Source organism: Carcharhinus amblyrhynchos, chromosome 21, assembly GCF_965287045.1.
Source record: "Carcharhinus amblyrhynchos chromosome 21, sCarAmb.v2.hapA, whole genome shotgun sequence".
Taxonomy (NCBI): Eukaryota; Metazoa; Chordata; class Chondrichthyes; order Carcharhiniformes; family Carcharhinidae; genus Carcharhinus; species Carcharhinus amblyrhynchos.
In genome coordinates, this window is record NC_137344.1 from 34,271,400 (window position 1) to 34,287,781 (window position 16,382).

Consider the following 16,382-nt stretch of genomic DNA (forward strand, 5'->3'; position numbering starts at 1 on the left):
CAGGGGCACTAGCTAAATGCATGGTGTCAAGAGAATAGGGCCCGGGTGAGATTGTGGTCGGTGCAGACACAATGGGCTGAATGGCCTCCTTCTGCACTGTATGATTCTACGATTCTTTGAATCACCTCCAGTCAGCCTATGGACATCAGGGATTACGACAACGTTATCTCTTGATAATCCAGAGCCCTCCGGTACTGTTCTGGGAAGTTGGATTTGAATCCCACCAGAGCAGATTGTGAAATCAGAATTCCATTAAAAATAAATTTGGAATTAAAATTCTAACAATGACCATGAAACCGTTGTCAATTGCTGTAAAAAAAAACACCTGGTTCACTAATATCCTTTGGGGAAGGAAATATGCTGGCCTTACCCAGTCTAGCCCAGACCCACAGCAATGTGGTTGATTCCTGAATGCCCTCTGAAATGGCCCAGCAAGCCATTCAATTCAATCTATTAGGGATAGGTAATAAGTGCTGGCCCAGCCAACAATGCCCACATCCTGGGAATGAATATCTTATGGGTGAAGTTTAACAAAAGGACAAAATTGGAGCTGTTGGCAAGGTTGAAAGATGAACACTTCCCACCGAGATACCTTCTATTTCTAAAATAGCATACATGTTGGGGTAAATTTTCCAGTATCATCCGCTGTGGGAATCATCACGGGCAGGACGGAAAATTTGGTGGACCATTTAAAGGTCCATTGACCTTGTGTGGGAATTTCCGGTCTACAAACTGGAGCAACTGGAAAATCCCACCTCTTGTTTCTATTTTTAAGAAAGGAAGAAATGGCAATTGTTTGAAGGATAAAACTTGCTGGAGAAGTTCTGTTATAGACATTTGAACTGTACAACTGAAGATAACCATATTACTGTTGTGAAGAAAGATCAAACCTTCATTGCTACAATTTAGGGCAAATCTTCAAATGTTTGCTGTTTAATTGGGTGTATTCCATAATGTAGTGTTTACAAACACAATAACCTTTTTTATAAAACTTTGCTTACTCTGCAAATTCTTAGCAGCTTATGAAAATAAAATGGAATCATACTTTCCGTGCATCAGTGGTTAGCACTGCTGCTTCACAGTGCCAGGAACCTGGGTTTGATTCCGGCCTGTGTGGAGTTTGCATGTTGTCCCAGTATCTGCGTGGGGTTCCTGCAGGTGCTCAGGTTTCCTCCCGCAGTCCAAAGATGTGCAGGTTAGATAGATTGGCCATGGTAAATTTCCCCTTAGTGTCCAAAAATGTGTAGGTTAGGTGGATTAGCCACAGTAAAATGCATTGGTTGTGGGGAGGGGCCTTGGGCCTGTTGTGCTCTTTTGGAGGGTCGGTGCAGACTCAGTGAACCGAATGGCCCTTTCTGCACTGTAGGGATTCTATGATTCTCGTACAAGGCAAGTTTACAAGAGCTATATTAGTTCTAATAACAACCTCTCAAATGGAGTGTGAGGGTACACCTACCAGCATTTCGACTGTCATATTCAAGTGAAATGTTTGGATTAACAACTTTACTTGGTAACTTGCCCAAACCATCAACACTTGTTATTATTGGAACTACTCGACCAATTCTGATTTCAGCCCAACAACTGCGCCAGGTTCACTGCACAAAAACCGCATGGTTAGACAGCACAGCCAAGGAAAACTCAACTGTGTGTCGAGTATTTCTTCAGAAGTAGGCTTGCACTTTTTGTAACATGTAATTTTGCAAGCAAATTGAACTGAGATGATTAAAAGTTGGCAGTGTTCCAGTCTGTGTGAAGCAGTGCTTTTAGGGAAACATTATACACTCTTCAAATATCACACAGCAACCAAATGACATGGTAATGTGTGTAAGGTCGCAGAACAGCAATCTCATCACTTTGACGTAAACCTGCTGGGCAACAATTTAGTCTTTAAGTGACGCGCACACTTTGCAGCACAACGTTAGCTATCCAAATGAAAGTAAATTTGAACATATCTGTAGACTGTGAATTCTCAAACTCTAAAACCCCCAATCCTAGTGAAAAATTCTGGTTAGATCAGAGTTCCAAGAGCCAAATCATTGCCAGACATCAACTTCAGCTTCATATGAACTCAAGAAAGAGCCACTCTTGCTCTATACTTCATTACTCTCGATTTTCTTTACTCATTGATAAGAAAACGTTTAAGAAAATTGTCTAAAAATATATATTTACATTCATGCAACTGGGATTCTTCATGTCCAAAGCGCCAATTTGCTGAGGAAAGAACAGCGACATCAGAATGCTTTGGACAAATCAATGTATCTTTATTATCTTAATGTCAGATCATGAAATGCCTCAAAATATAAACAGACTATAGGGGTTATGATCTTTAGTGGTTTTAGCTTGATATCAGCATTCAATGCGACAGTGTATGTATACAAGGAAAACACAGTGATGGCCCTGTCATCCAAGAGGAAAATTATCCCCAAATACCAAGCAAAAGGGAATTGCACTAGGGCATATTCAATGAACAAACTTTCTTGATCAGGAATTGGCTGTGTTGTTGGTGTCCAGTTAAAATGATAATGAGCAATTAGAGGAACATTCTACAAATTAAACGCTAGCTTTCGTGAAAGATGCCCACTAGTATCTTTCGCCAAGATAAAACACCAGGAAAGTTTGTACATAATTCATTCATAGTAATGTTCTGCCATCATCACAAAATGCCTCAAAAATATGAACAGACTAAAGGAGTTATGATCTTTAGCTTGATATTAGCATTCAGTGCGACAGTGTATATATACAAGAAAAGCATGGTGATGGCCATCTTTCTATGGATAGTATTACTGTCATCCAAGAATAAAATTATCTCCAAATATCAAGCAAGAGGAAAGCATTCATTGCTATCATTACAAAAGAGGAAAATAGCTACCTTCAGAGAGCTGAAAGCACTTCTTTCTCAAGCCATAACACTTTGAGTTATGATAACTCAGCCTATGTGTTCCTGTGTTTCCAATTGTTACTTTTATATATTGGTTTGTCAGAATTTAAAAATATTTAATTTGTCGCTTCATTTTCATAGATCACAGGATTCTTACTCGATGACTAAGTGCTCATATTTTATTAAGAGATTTTACTTAAAACGCACCATCCCCTCCCCATCACCCTCCCCCCTAACAATTTGTTGGACCATCAGATCCAAGGCGAGACAAAGGAAATAAAAGCCATATTAGCCGATGCAGTTGAAAGCACAACCTGCCTTTCAATTTACTCGAGCTGGTCCTGACCTCCCCTGCCATTCTTCAACAGCTTTAAGCACTGTAAGTAAAATCACTCGCAGTCATGTAAGTGGGTTATTTTTCCGATATCAGGTCACAAAGCAATCATAGCTATCATTCTGAAAGAGGAAAATAGCTTGCTTCAGAGAGCTGAAAGCACTTCTTTCTCAAGCCATAACACTTTGAGTTTTGACAACTCAGCCTATGTGTTCCTGTGTTTCTAATTGTTACTTCTACATATTGGTTTGTCAGAATTTAAAAATATTTAGTTTGTCCCTTCATTTTCACAACACAGGTAGCTCACAGGATTCTTACTTCATGACTAAGTACTCATGTTTTATTAAAGAGATTTACTAAAAATGAAAAATATGGGCAGGATTATAGAATCAGGGAGGTTTCTTTAATTCTTTCATGGGCAGTGTGGTTAGGCCAGCAGTTTTATTGCCCATCCCTAATTGCCCTTGAGCCAGTGGTAGTGAGCTGCTTGTTTGAATTGCTGTAGTCCATGTGTTGTAGATACACCCAGAGTGCTATTCAGGAGGGAGTTCCAGGATTTTGACCCAATGTCAGTGAAGGAATGGTGATATATTTCCAAGTCAGAATGGTGAGTTGCTTGGAGGGGAACTTGCAGCTCATGGTGTTCCCATGCATCTCCTACACTTGTCCCTCCAGGTGGTAGAGGTTGCAGGTTTGAAAGGTGCTACTGAAGGAACCTTGGTGTGTTGCTATATAATTTGCAGACATTGTAGCTATTCCAGGCAAGTGGGGACTATTCCATCACACTCCTGACTTGCGCTTGTAGATGGTGGGCAGGCTTTGGGAATCAGGAGTTGAGTTGAGTTACTTACTGCAGGATTCACAGCCTCTGACCTGCTCTTATTGCAACTGTGTTTATATGGCTAGTCCAGTTCAGTTTCTGATCCACGATAATCTACAGGATGTTGACAGTGGGAGATCCAGTGATGGTAATACCATTGAATATCAAGGGGAGACAGTCGGATTCTTGTTGGAGATGGTCATTGCCTGGTGATCGCGTGCTGTGAATGTTACTTGCCTCTTATTAGCCCAATCCTGAAGACTGGCACCTGAGATGCTGGGATTGCTGGAGAAGGCTGAGATGGATCATCTACTCAGTACTTCTGGCTGAATATTTTAGGAAATGGTTCAGCCTTATCTTTCACACTGAACTGCTGGGCTCCTCCATAATGGAGGATGGGATATTTGTGGTACTTCCTCCTCCAGTGAGTTGTTTACTTGTCCACCATCATTCGAACTGGATGCGACAGGACTGCAGAGCTTGGATCTGATGCATAGACTGTGCAATTGCTTAGCTCTGCATGCTTCTTATGCTGTTTGGCAGCAAGCAATCTTGCATATAGCTTCATCAGATTGACACTTTTTTTTGCATGCCCCCCCATTCTCTTCATTGAACCAGAGTTGATCTTCTGGCTTGGTGGCAGTGGGAGGGTGGGAGATATGCCGGGCCATGAGGTTACAGATTGTGGTTGAGTACAATTCTGCTGCTGCTAATGGAGCCCAGTGCCTGATGGACGTCCAGCCTTGAGTTGGTAGATCTGCTCAAAATCTATTGCATTTGGCAAGTTTGACCTGATGCTATGAAACTGGGGTCTAAAGTCAATTTAAGAACTCCCAGAGAAATTCCCTTCTGACAGCATACCACCACTCTGTGTCCTGTTAGTGGAATGGGAGGGCACCCATTCCAGACATTGTCTGTAAGGCATGATTCCATGAGTATGACGACATCAGGGTGTTGCCTGACTAGTCTGTGAGACAAGTTCCCAGATGTTAGTCAGGAAGTCTTTGCAAGGTTGACAGGGTTGGGTTTGCTGTTGTTGTTTCTGGTGCTTAGATCAATGCTGGGTACATCGTATATCTGGTTTCCTTCCCTTTGTAGCAGCTTTGATACAATTAAGTAGCTTGCTACATCACTTCAGAGTCAACCATATTGCTGTGGTTCTGGAGTCACGTGTAGGCCAGACTGGGTAAGGATGGCAGATTTCTTTCCCTGAAGGGCACTTGTGAGCCAGCTGGTTTTTATAACAACTGACAATGCTCTCATTGTCACAATCACTGAGGCAAGCTTTTAATTCCAATTTATTAACTGAATTTAAATTCCACTAGCTGCTGTGCTGGGATTTAAATTGTGTCCTCAAAGCCTGGGCCTCTGGATTACTAGTCCAGTAACATCATTACACCACCACCTTCCCAATTTTGGATGGTCAGACCTACTGCTGCCATCTCAATGGCTGAATGAGAATTTCCCTTGTAGACTCCTTGCTGCAATCTCCACTGGCTGCCTCATTCCTCCCCACACCAGCTCCATGTAAATTGCAGAGGTGGAATAGGCCTGGATACCCTGTAATTTCCCTCTATCTCCTTTACTGTCATTTCCAGGTCTGATGTTGACTGTGATAACTGACCCTTGGATGCAGAAACTAAGAGTCCAATGCTTCCTCAATGGAGGAACAGAAATCACGCATGGACCTTCTCACTCTCTAATTTGCGCCCAGCGCGTACCTGCCGAAGGCCCATCTGGGCCACTGGCTTCAGCAGGGAAGTAGTGATGTAATGGTATTGCCGCTGGACTAGTAATTCAGAAACCCAGGGCAAGATCTGGGTTCCAATCCCACCATGGTGAAATTTGAATTCAATAAAAAATTAAAAATGATGAAACCATTCTAATTAAAAAAAAACCATCTGGTTCACCAGCATCCTTTTGGGAAGGAAATCTGCTTTTCTCACTTGGTCTGGCCTACAAGTGACTCCAAATGCTCCAGAAGTGACTCTTCAATGCCCTCTCAGGGCAGTTGGGGATGAGCTATAAATGCTGGCCCAGTTAGTGATACCCACATAGATGAACTGGTCCTTTAAAGTCCTCCTGTGGCCTCTCCTGGTGTAATACTGTTAATTCTCCCTTTCTGGTGAGAACCCTGCTGTGCTAACTGATTGGCCCCCCAATCACAGGGAAATGGTTCAAAGTTGGTTAGAAGTTCCGTCCCACCAGAACTCTGCTCTGAAGAGGAGAACCTGAGGCTGTTATCAAACGGATGTAATGTCACCCAAAACTAGAGAAATTTAGGAAACAACAGTAGCTGGGTTTAATTCAACCCAAGAATGAAACAGACAGAAAGTCTATTAAGAAATAAAGTTCCTTTGGCACATAGTTTCCATTTTGTTTCTTCGAAATAACACTAATTATATTGCTTCTAGCAAAACAAAAAGGACAAATCTTTCATTCACATTTGGAGCTTCAAATCCCTGTAATATCAGCAATATCTATTTGCCTTTCCAATGATACACATTTCCTTTACATTCCTACATCTCTCTTATTTTCTGATTCACATCTTTGGAGTAAACATTTCTTGGTTGTCAAGATTTTGTTGACGTTTAGTGTCTGCCCACAATTTCTGATCCTCATAAAAGTCTTGGATGTGCTACCACTAGGAGGCGGTGGTATACCTTCCCACCATGCCTCCCTCTGGCTTTGGTACCCACAGAACCATGGCCCTGCTCACACAGCTCAGGGCACCAAGTTCGATAAGTAATCCACCGCTTTGACAAAAAAAGCTGAGGATTTTGCTTGCAATTACAACACTGACTCAACTCTGCCGTGCACATGTTTTTGGTGTACAGCTGCCTGTCCCTGACCTGCTAATGGTTGTGCTGTGTTAATCCAGGTCAACATCACTCCATCATTCTCCATTTTAGACTGTCCGGCTCTGTCTGCTACTGGCTCTGACTTTAATAAAATGCCTGCCAGTCCCTTCACGGCCATTTCTATCAGCTGCCTCTGAGCCTGGAACTGCCATCTTCTCCTGATGTCCCATTTTCTTTTTAATAATTTTTTTTTACCTCCAACCTTCTTTTAAAATGACCCTGTGCCTATTCTTCATTTTTTTTAAAGCCTGGAGCTATTTCATTTTTAATGCCCTAATTCCCCTCTGTTCATTTCCAGCTCCCCTCTCTCTCTCTCTCATTATCTACTTTTGCCAGTTGCATTTTTTAAACCATGGTCTCTTTCATTTTTAATGGCTTTATTCTCCCTGTTTTTCTGACTTTTTTTTAAGAAAGACAGGATCAAATATTGATTTCTGTAATTTTCCTCAGTCCCTCTAATTTTCGATGGCATGAGTTGCCTATTTCTTTTAAAAAGTCCAACAGTTTTGGGTACATTTATGTTTGGCCTCTTACCATGAACTTCTGACAAGACTTTACAAATTGGGCACCTTCTAACTCGCACACAAGTTCTGCTAGACAGGATCAATAATGGTCCGACAAATGTAGTGTGTAATATGGGAATCATGTTTGGCACAAAGGTGCTAATATCAAGGAGGTGAATACTTTTCCACACATTGCACAGATGTGTGCCTGGAATTCCCGGGATGAGGGCCAGACCACCGGCCGCTACCTGCATGATTCACCCAACTTTCTTCAGTTTTATAGCTAAGCTAGAAAGATTTTCCTTCAATGAGAAGAAGAAAAAATATTGCAGGAATGGTGAGAACAGCTGGCAAGTGTGTGGGACTAGCTTTGAAAGAGCCAGCACACACTCAGTGGGCTGAATGGTGGCATGGTGGTGAGGATCATTGCTGTCTCACAGCACCAGGGCCTGGGTCCAATTCCGGCCTTGGGTGACACATTCTCCGAGTGTCTGCGTGGGTTTCTTTCGGGTGCTCCAGTTTCCTCCCACACTCCAAAGATGTGCAAATTAGGAGAGTCGTCCATGTTAAATTGCACTTTAGTGCCCAAAGATGTCTAGGTTAAGTGGATTAGCCATGGTAAATGTGTGGGATTAGAGAAAGGATCTGGGTAACATACTCTGTCAGAGAGTCAGTGCAGACTTGATGGTCTGAATGGCCTCCTTCAGCATCATAGGGATTCTATGATTCTATGAATGGCCTCCTTCTGTCCGACTGTTGAGTCTATGAATTAAGATTTTGCTAATGGAAAGACGTATGACTGTTCAAAGTTAAAAAGACATGTTGTTGTGATTTATTTTCAGAATTTCTGATATGCCCTGCCGTCAGATTGAGTTTCTAATCAATTCAATGATATGTATACCTCAAGAGATTCCAAAATTCTAATTCAATGTAGATGCCTCATTCTTGCTCCTTCAGGATGTAAACCTGACTGCATCATTTTCAGAAGGGCTTGAACCCGGCTGAGGTAGCATTGTACAATAAAAACTGAAATAAATCAACTTGCACAGATAGTGAAATCCAAACAGAAAGTGCTGGAAAAACTCAAGAGGTCTGGCCGTGTCTGTGGAGAGAGAAACAGAGTTAATCTTTCGGTTGCAAGACGACCTTTCTTCAGAACTGAAAAGGGATGGAAATGTGATGGATTTTATGCTTTTGTAAAGGGGGGGGTGGCATTTGGAGGCAAAGGAAAGGTCAGGAACAGGTTAGAGAGTGGAGGAGATTAAATTACAAAGATATCAAAGGACAAATAGCAAAGAGAGTGGGAGTGATAGTAAAGAAACAAAGCATTGGTCAAGAGTAAATGTTAATAGCAGAATAAAAATCAACACCGTCTGTGTGGAGATTGCACATTCTCCTCATGATTGTGTGGGTTTCCCCCTGGGCGCTCCAGTTTCCTCTGAAAGATGTGCAGGTTAGGTTGATTGGCCATGGTAAAAATTGCCCCATAGTGTCAGGAGGAATAGCAGGGTAAATATGTGGGGTTAAGGTGATAGGGCCTGGGTGAGATTGTGATCAGTGCAGACTTGATGGTCTGAATGGCCTCCTTCTGTACTGCAGGGATTCTATAATTCTAAGAAAGTGTCAAGATACAGACTGACATGAGGGGAAAAATACAAAATGGAGGCAAGAGTTCACAGTCTGAAGTTGTTGAATGAGTCCAGAAGGTTATACAGTGGCTGATCAGGAGATGAGGTGTTGTTCCTCTAGCTTGCACTGGGCTTCACTGGAATACTGCAGCAGGCCGAGGACAGAAATGTGAGTAGGACAGCAAGATGATGGATTGAAATGGAAAGGAAGTGGGAAGGTCAGAGTCACAGTTGCAGACTGAATGACGATGTTCCACAAAATGGTCACCCAGTCTGCATTTGGGCTCCCTGGTGTATGGGGGGATCACAGTGGGAGCAACGAATGATGTGGACAAAGTTGAAAGAAATGCAAGAAAATCGCTATGTCACCTGGAAGGAGTGTTTGGGGCCTTGAAGAGTGAGGATTGATGCACCAAGAGTGTGTATACTTAACAGGTGAATGCCTGAATTTAATGTTGGAGTTCGCACTTAGCTGCTCCTTACGGGTTTCACTGCACAAGATTATGGGTGTGATGTTCCAGGCATCTGTGCCCCAAGACTGGAAATTCCCACCCGAGATCAATGAATCTTTAAATGGTCTGCCAAATTTTCTGTCCCGCTACAATTCCTGCGGCAGGCGGGACAGGAAAATTCTGCCTTATATCTTTCATTTTCAGTTTCCGTCAATAGTAACTTCACTCTGACAAGAATTTCACCAAATCAAAGTTCAATTTAAATAGCACCCCCTATATCATTGAAAGATGAATTCCATTATAAAGAGATCTTTTTCAAAAAAAAATACTTATTCAGTAGTGTCATAAGTAGGCTTACATTAACACTGCAATGAAGTTACTGTGAAAATCCCCAAGTCACCACACTCTGGCACCTGTTTGGGTACACTGAGGAAGAATTTAGCATGGCCAATGCACATAACCAGCACATCTTTCGGACTTTGGAAGGAAACCGGAGCACCCGGCAGACACTGGAGAACGTGCAGACTCCACACAGTTACCCAAACTGGGAATCAAACCCAGATCCCTGGCACTATGAGGCAGCAGTGTTAACCACTGTGCCACTGTACTGACTTGGGTACACTGAGGGAGAATTTAGCATGGCCAATGCATCTAACCAGCATGGATGACATGGACTGTGCATGGGAATTGTATACACCGCAGCATCACTGCAAACATGATAGCAGAGGAATCATTTTTCAATTGTAAAAAATAATCAAAGCAGTACAATAGTTGCATCTTATAAGTACAGCTGATCAAAATCTCTATTCCATTAGGAGAAAGTCACAGGTGCAGCTCATAAAACCAAAGCTTCGTCCCAACATCTCAGTCAGTTCTCCTGAACGATGTATATGTAACGTTGAATTTATTGAAACTCAAACTGACATTAAGGCATGCAGAAATTATAAGAATAAATCACACTGACAGCTCTGAACAAATACTCAAATAATCTTTCCATCAGCAGAAGTTTTATTTGTAGAACCTTGGGATGGTGCAACACACATGAGGCCATTCTTCCAGCAATCTGTCAAATTCCTCTTGAAGGCTATTATTGATTTTGTTTTCACTATCTGATCGGAATACCAACCACTTGTGTAAAACTTTTTTTCCTCCTGTTGCTTCTAGTTCTTCTGGCAACAACCTTAAGTCTGCTGCCTTGGTAATGACTCCTCAGCTTTTGGTAACAATATCCCTTTATTTATCCCTATTTAAACCCTTCACTATTTGAAGATTTCGAATCTTCTCTTAATCTTCTTGGTTCTTAAGGGGAACAAGTCCACTTTCTTGGGCCTCTCCTTCCTCCAATTCCTCTTCGCTGGCACCGTTTCAGTAAATCTCTTCTGTACCCTCTCCAAGGCCTTCACATCATTCCTGCAGTCTAGTGCCCGGAAATGGACCCAATACTCTAGCGAGGCACAAGCTAAAGTTTTGTAAAGATTTAGCACAACTTGCTGGCTTTTGAACTCCATTTCACTATTTATACAGCTTGGGATCCCATATGAAAGTTGAACTCTGTTTTTTAGCCTGTCCCACCACCTTGAAAGATTTGTGCACAATGTACTCCCTCCCCTTCCAAAGTTCTTGCTGTTCTTGCATCCCTTTTAAAACGATGGCATTTAATATGCATAATCTCCTCATTCTTCCACACTAAATTGCATCTGCCATTCCATCAACCTGTCCATGCCCTCTTGCAGTCAATTGTTACCTTCCTTACTATTGACTACACTTGCGAGTTCTGTCTCATCGGCAAATGTTGAATCAGTGCTTTGTACCCTCAAGCTCAAGTCGTTAATGTGTGTGTAATGTACATTCCTGTGATATAAAAGTTTGGCCATCTTATGTTTTTCTGTGAGCTGGTGCCACTCATTGTGGACAATGATGTTGAGAACTGAGGTGATCATCTCTGCAGAGCAGCAAGAGATTTTTTGTGGCAACTGTATCTTGGAAATGATGCAAACGATTGAGGATATACATGGTTAGAGAGTTTTGACTGTAAAACTGGCATGAAGCAGTTATATGCAACTTTTCTAGCGGAGAAAAGGTACAAAATTGCTCTTAATCCAGAGGTGTACTGAAACTTCTCAGGACATCCTGGACCAAGACGTTGATTGTCTCGTCTGGCCAATTGGGATCTAGTTTCCAGGTGATCGCGCATTATCTGCACACCTCATATACACAGAATCGGGGATGCGTGGTGTGTGCTTTCTGCATGCTGTGCGTGAGTGGCATTAGTGCAAGCAAGGTGTGCATTTTCTACACACTGTAATGCACAGAGCCGGTGCACGTGCTTTCTCTGTGGAAAAGATGAAAGTAATCTTTATAATATAGTGTTACAATAGATACTAAATTATCTACTTACTGTTGTGTATTTCTGGTGAAGGCAGCTGCAAAACAATATCATAAGGTGCTTCCAGTGGGTCGCAAACTGAATATTACACAATGTTAAACCTATGCTACTTAGGGTACAGCAACGTGAGCTATGTCACAGGGTTGGCAATCCAAAGGTCTGGATTAATGATTTGGAGGACAAGAGTTTACATTCTATCATGCAGTTGGCGAATTTAAATTCAATGAATTAAATTAAGTTAAAATTCTGGAACAGTGACTACAAAAGCACCAGACTGTTGTAAAAACCTACTGCTGTACTAATGCCCTTTAGAGGAGGAAATCTGCCATTCTTATCTGGTCTGGCCTACATGACTTCAGATAGAACACAGAACACTACAGTGCAGAAAGAGGCCCTTCGAGTCTGCACCAACCACAATCCCACCCAGGCCCCACCCCCATCTCCCTACATATTATCACCTGCTAATCCCTCTAACCTAAGCATCTTAGGACACTAAGGGTCAATTTTATCATGGCCAATCAATCTAACCCGCACATCTTTGGACTGTGAGGAAAAACCAGAGCACCCAGAGGAAACCCACGCAGACACGAGGAGAACGTGTAAACTCCACACAGACAGTGATCTGAGCTGGGAATCAAATCCAGGTCCCTGGAGCTGTGAAGCAGCAGTGCTAACCACTGTGCTACCCTGCCGCCCTATGTTCAGAAGATTTCTATTAGTTTAGCTATATGCTCGGCATGGGCTTGGAGGTCCAACAGGTTATTCCTGTTCTTTGTTCTCTTTGTACGTTCAGGACTGTGGTTGAGTCTTAACTGCCTTTTCAAATGGCCTAATAAGCCGTACTGAAGCTCATCACCATCCCCTCAAAAGACAATTGAAGGATAGTCAATAAATGTTGGCTTTGCCAGTGATGGCCACATCCATTGAACAAATAAATAAACACTGTTTCTGTCCATTAAAGTACAAAAACAAGGAAAACAGTAAATAGATATGCATTAAAAATCTGGAGGATAAACTTTTCTTCAAAAATTGAGTACTGACAAATTAATAAGTGGTAAAGTTGACTATTTAGGTAGAAAAGGTAGAATAAGGCAGTGTAAAGCCTGTTATACATGACGTTTTAATGTCCCTGAGTGATCGTGAGAAGACTGTGCTTGTAGGTCGAGTCAGGATAACTGTCAAAAAATTCATTCTCGAGTCACCAAAGTCTGAGCACCCCTGACCCAGACAATGATGTAAAATCCCTGCCTGTGCACATCTAGACATTGCAACATCTGACAAAAACCTCTGGTTATTATACAAGTAAGGAGGATGCCTTTCCTTGGGATTAATTTTCCTGTACTCCAGTTTAATTGTTCCATTAGTAATGTGTGCTGTGTCTGATATTACTGCTACCCTTATCACCTGAATAGTCCAATTTCTTTTCCTGTTTTCTAAGCTTTCCAAATATAATTGTCCTCTCCCTGTACAAAATGATTAAAATAGACAACAACGTCTTAATCAGAGAACACATTGGGGACCTATTGAGCATGATACTTAATCAATAAATCAATTTCGTGAATCGCTACCAACAGGCATTCTTAACACTGTTGTGTATGTTTTTCCATCGAGTCCATCTGATTAGATATATCACTACCAATGTCACAATAAAATTCTGTTGATGTATGTATTAAGACTCACTCCCCAAGGATCTCCAGGTCTCCAGACCAAGTTCTTGTCTCAATCTCCCAACCATCAGCATCAGACTTCACTTTGCTATCTCCCAGTCTTAGTTCTTGGCAACACAAGGTTTGCCAGCCCTAGGCTTGTGTGTTGATGCCAGATTTCACTACTGCAGCAGGCCCCTGCAGAGTTATCCCTACGGTATCATCATAGAATGATGCTCCAATGATGGTAAAATTGAAAATATTGTCGTTTATAATAATAAAGACATTAACATCTTGGTCTTGGCTATTAAATGATCAGGGCCCTGAAACTGTTTCTAGATGACCACAGTGGGTATGTAGATAGTTACCCCGTCATACGGAAAGGGAAAATGTGTGAGAAATACACAGAACGAGAAAAAGACATACAAGGGAAGGAGCAAAAAAAAGAGAAACATTTAAGAAGCAGGAAGAAAGATTGGGAACATTTTTAAAGTGTCAGGAGAAATACTAAAAGAGAGCATTTGGAGAGAACGAGAGGCTTGGGAGAGTAATCCGAGATAATCAGATACACTGGGATCAATGAAAGTCTGATAATAACAGACAGGAGACGATTGCTTGTCCTGTCCAGCTGTACTACAGAACTCTGATGCTTCACACACTCCCCACCACAATCTCCTGGTAAAAAAGGGGCAATAAATCAAATAAAAACTCAAGCCAAGGGGAGAAAACCCAGAAAACTCCCCTTCAATCGCTTGAGGCAATCGTGATTACTCCTGAAGATCACTCTGGCCCTGATCGTTCCATGCAGTGCCCAGCTTTCCCAAGAGGCGATCTCCATCCACAAACAGATCCCGTGTCTGAAGGAAATGAGAGAATCAGAAATCCCACTCTCCTCCGAGAAAGTAATCTTCTTTTTCATATCTAACCTGGTTGCAGTGGTTGAGAACGAGAGCACTGGTCCTCACTAACCCATAGAGTTTACCCATGAGGAAAAGTATCAAGGAAGCCACCGAGGGAGATGGAAGAGATCAAGGCAGAGAGAAAGAAAGGGAAAGACAAAAAATTAAAGAATGGAATTGAAAGAAGGCTCACTTTTATTTACACTTTTATTTATTCACAGGATTAGATGTTGCTGGCAGAGCGAGCATTTATTATCCATTGACTATATAATGCTAGGTTATTCCACAGGGTAGTTAAGGGTCAATTTTATGTATGTTTGGAACCATATATATGTCAGATTGGGTAAAAATGGCATAATTCATTTATGGGATTTCTGGCTGGGCCAGCATTTATTATTTTGCCTGAGAGCATTTAAGAGTCAACCACACTGCTGTGGCTTTGGAGTCACATGTAGGCCAGATCAGGTAAGGACTGCAGATTTCCTTCCCTAAAGGTCATTAGTGAACCAGATGGGTTTTTCAGACAATTGACAATGGTTTCATGGTCATTATTCGTCTTAATTCCAGGTTTTTTTTAATTGAATTCATATGTTGTTATCTGCTGTGGTGGGATTTGAACTCAGGTCCCTAGAGCATTAAGTTTAAGCTTATTTATTAGTGTCACGAGTAGGCTTACATTAATACTGAAATGGAATTACTGTGAAAAACATTACTGTGGGTCTCTGGATTATCAGTCCAGCGACAATGCCACTACGCCACTGCCTTCCTTTCCTAATGGACATTAGTGAGCCAGTTGCGTTTTAACAACAATCCGTTGTCATGATCACCACTCCAGAGAGCAGCTTTATATTCTGGATTTATTTGATGGTTTCAGTTCACAAATTTTCATGGTGGGATTTGAACCCACGGACAAAATCCTCAAGGACTCCCTGCTGGCAGGATTTTCCGCTCTGGCCAATCCTTGCCATGGGAGAGAGCTGCATATCACCATCGACTGCGGCAGGACTGGAAGATCTTGCCAGCGGCCAATGGTGGATCATCTCTGCTACAGTAAAATCGACCACAGGCAGGCTGGAGAATTCTGCCCAATGTCTCTAATTAATAGCCCCAGGCTTCTGGCAGCATTACCACCCTGCTACCAACACACATATCATATTCTTATTACTAAAATCAACATTGCCATCAAACATTAGGTTGAATTCGTACAACATCTATGGTTAAATTCTTCAGGTAAGACCCCTCTTAGTGCTTAGGTGAACAATGCCAAAAAACGGGTATGGTGGTTTAGATTTCATAAATAAAGCTGTCAAATTTGACTGAAGATAAAGGAATAATCACATTTACCGTGTTCTAGATGAATCCATGTCCAATACTAGTTTCGCTAAATGTTTTCTCTGTTTCTGAATATTAGGAATATCCACCTAAAATAAAAATAAAACTATCATTCACTTTATCTGTTCATCAGAGATTATCCGGTCGAATAAAAATGATAATTCACTTTTGCAATCATATTCCTCATTTTTCCATTAAGATTTCCATCACATACAAGGTGAAAGTCAGGAAACTCCAACAGTTAAAGCATTCAGATAAGAAAGCTTTATCTGGACCCTCGTGATTTTTGAACATCTCAATCAAAATCTCCTCTCAAAATTCTCTTCTCCAAGAAGAGCTTGTGTTGGTTGGAGGTCAATTATTGCAGTTGCAGGATATCATTGCAGGGTAGTGTCCTGGGCCCAACCATCTTCAGCTACTTTATCAATGACCTTCCTCCCATCATTACATCCAAAGTTGGGATGTTTGCTGATGACTGCACAAAGTTCAATATCATTCGCGATTCCTTAGGTACTGAATCAGTCGGTGTCCAAACGCAGCAAGACCTGGGCATTATTAAGGCTTGGGCTGACATGTGGCAGGTAACATTCATGCCATGCAAGTGCCAAGTAATGACCATCTCAAACAAGAGAGGATCTAATCA

At 41.8% G+C, this 16,382-nt stretch overlaps 1 protein-coding gene across 9 annotated transcripts in view; it reads right to left on the reverse strand.

Annotated features, from left to right (window-relative positions):
- Nucleotides 1-16,382, reverse strand: part of LOC145356355 (rho GTPase-activating protein 44-like) — a 314,302-nt gene that overhangs the window by 84,904 nt on the left and 213,016 nt on the right. For all 9 annotated transcript variants that reach the window (XM_080209018.1, XM_080209013.1, XM_080209011.1 and 6 more), the window contains exon 6: nt 15,752-15,828. In XM_080209018.1, the coding sequence (XP_080065144.1) occupies nt 15,752-15,828 (77 nt within the window). The remainder of the gene's footprint in view (nt 1-15,751; nt 15,829-16,382) is intronic.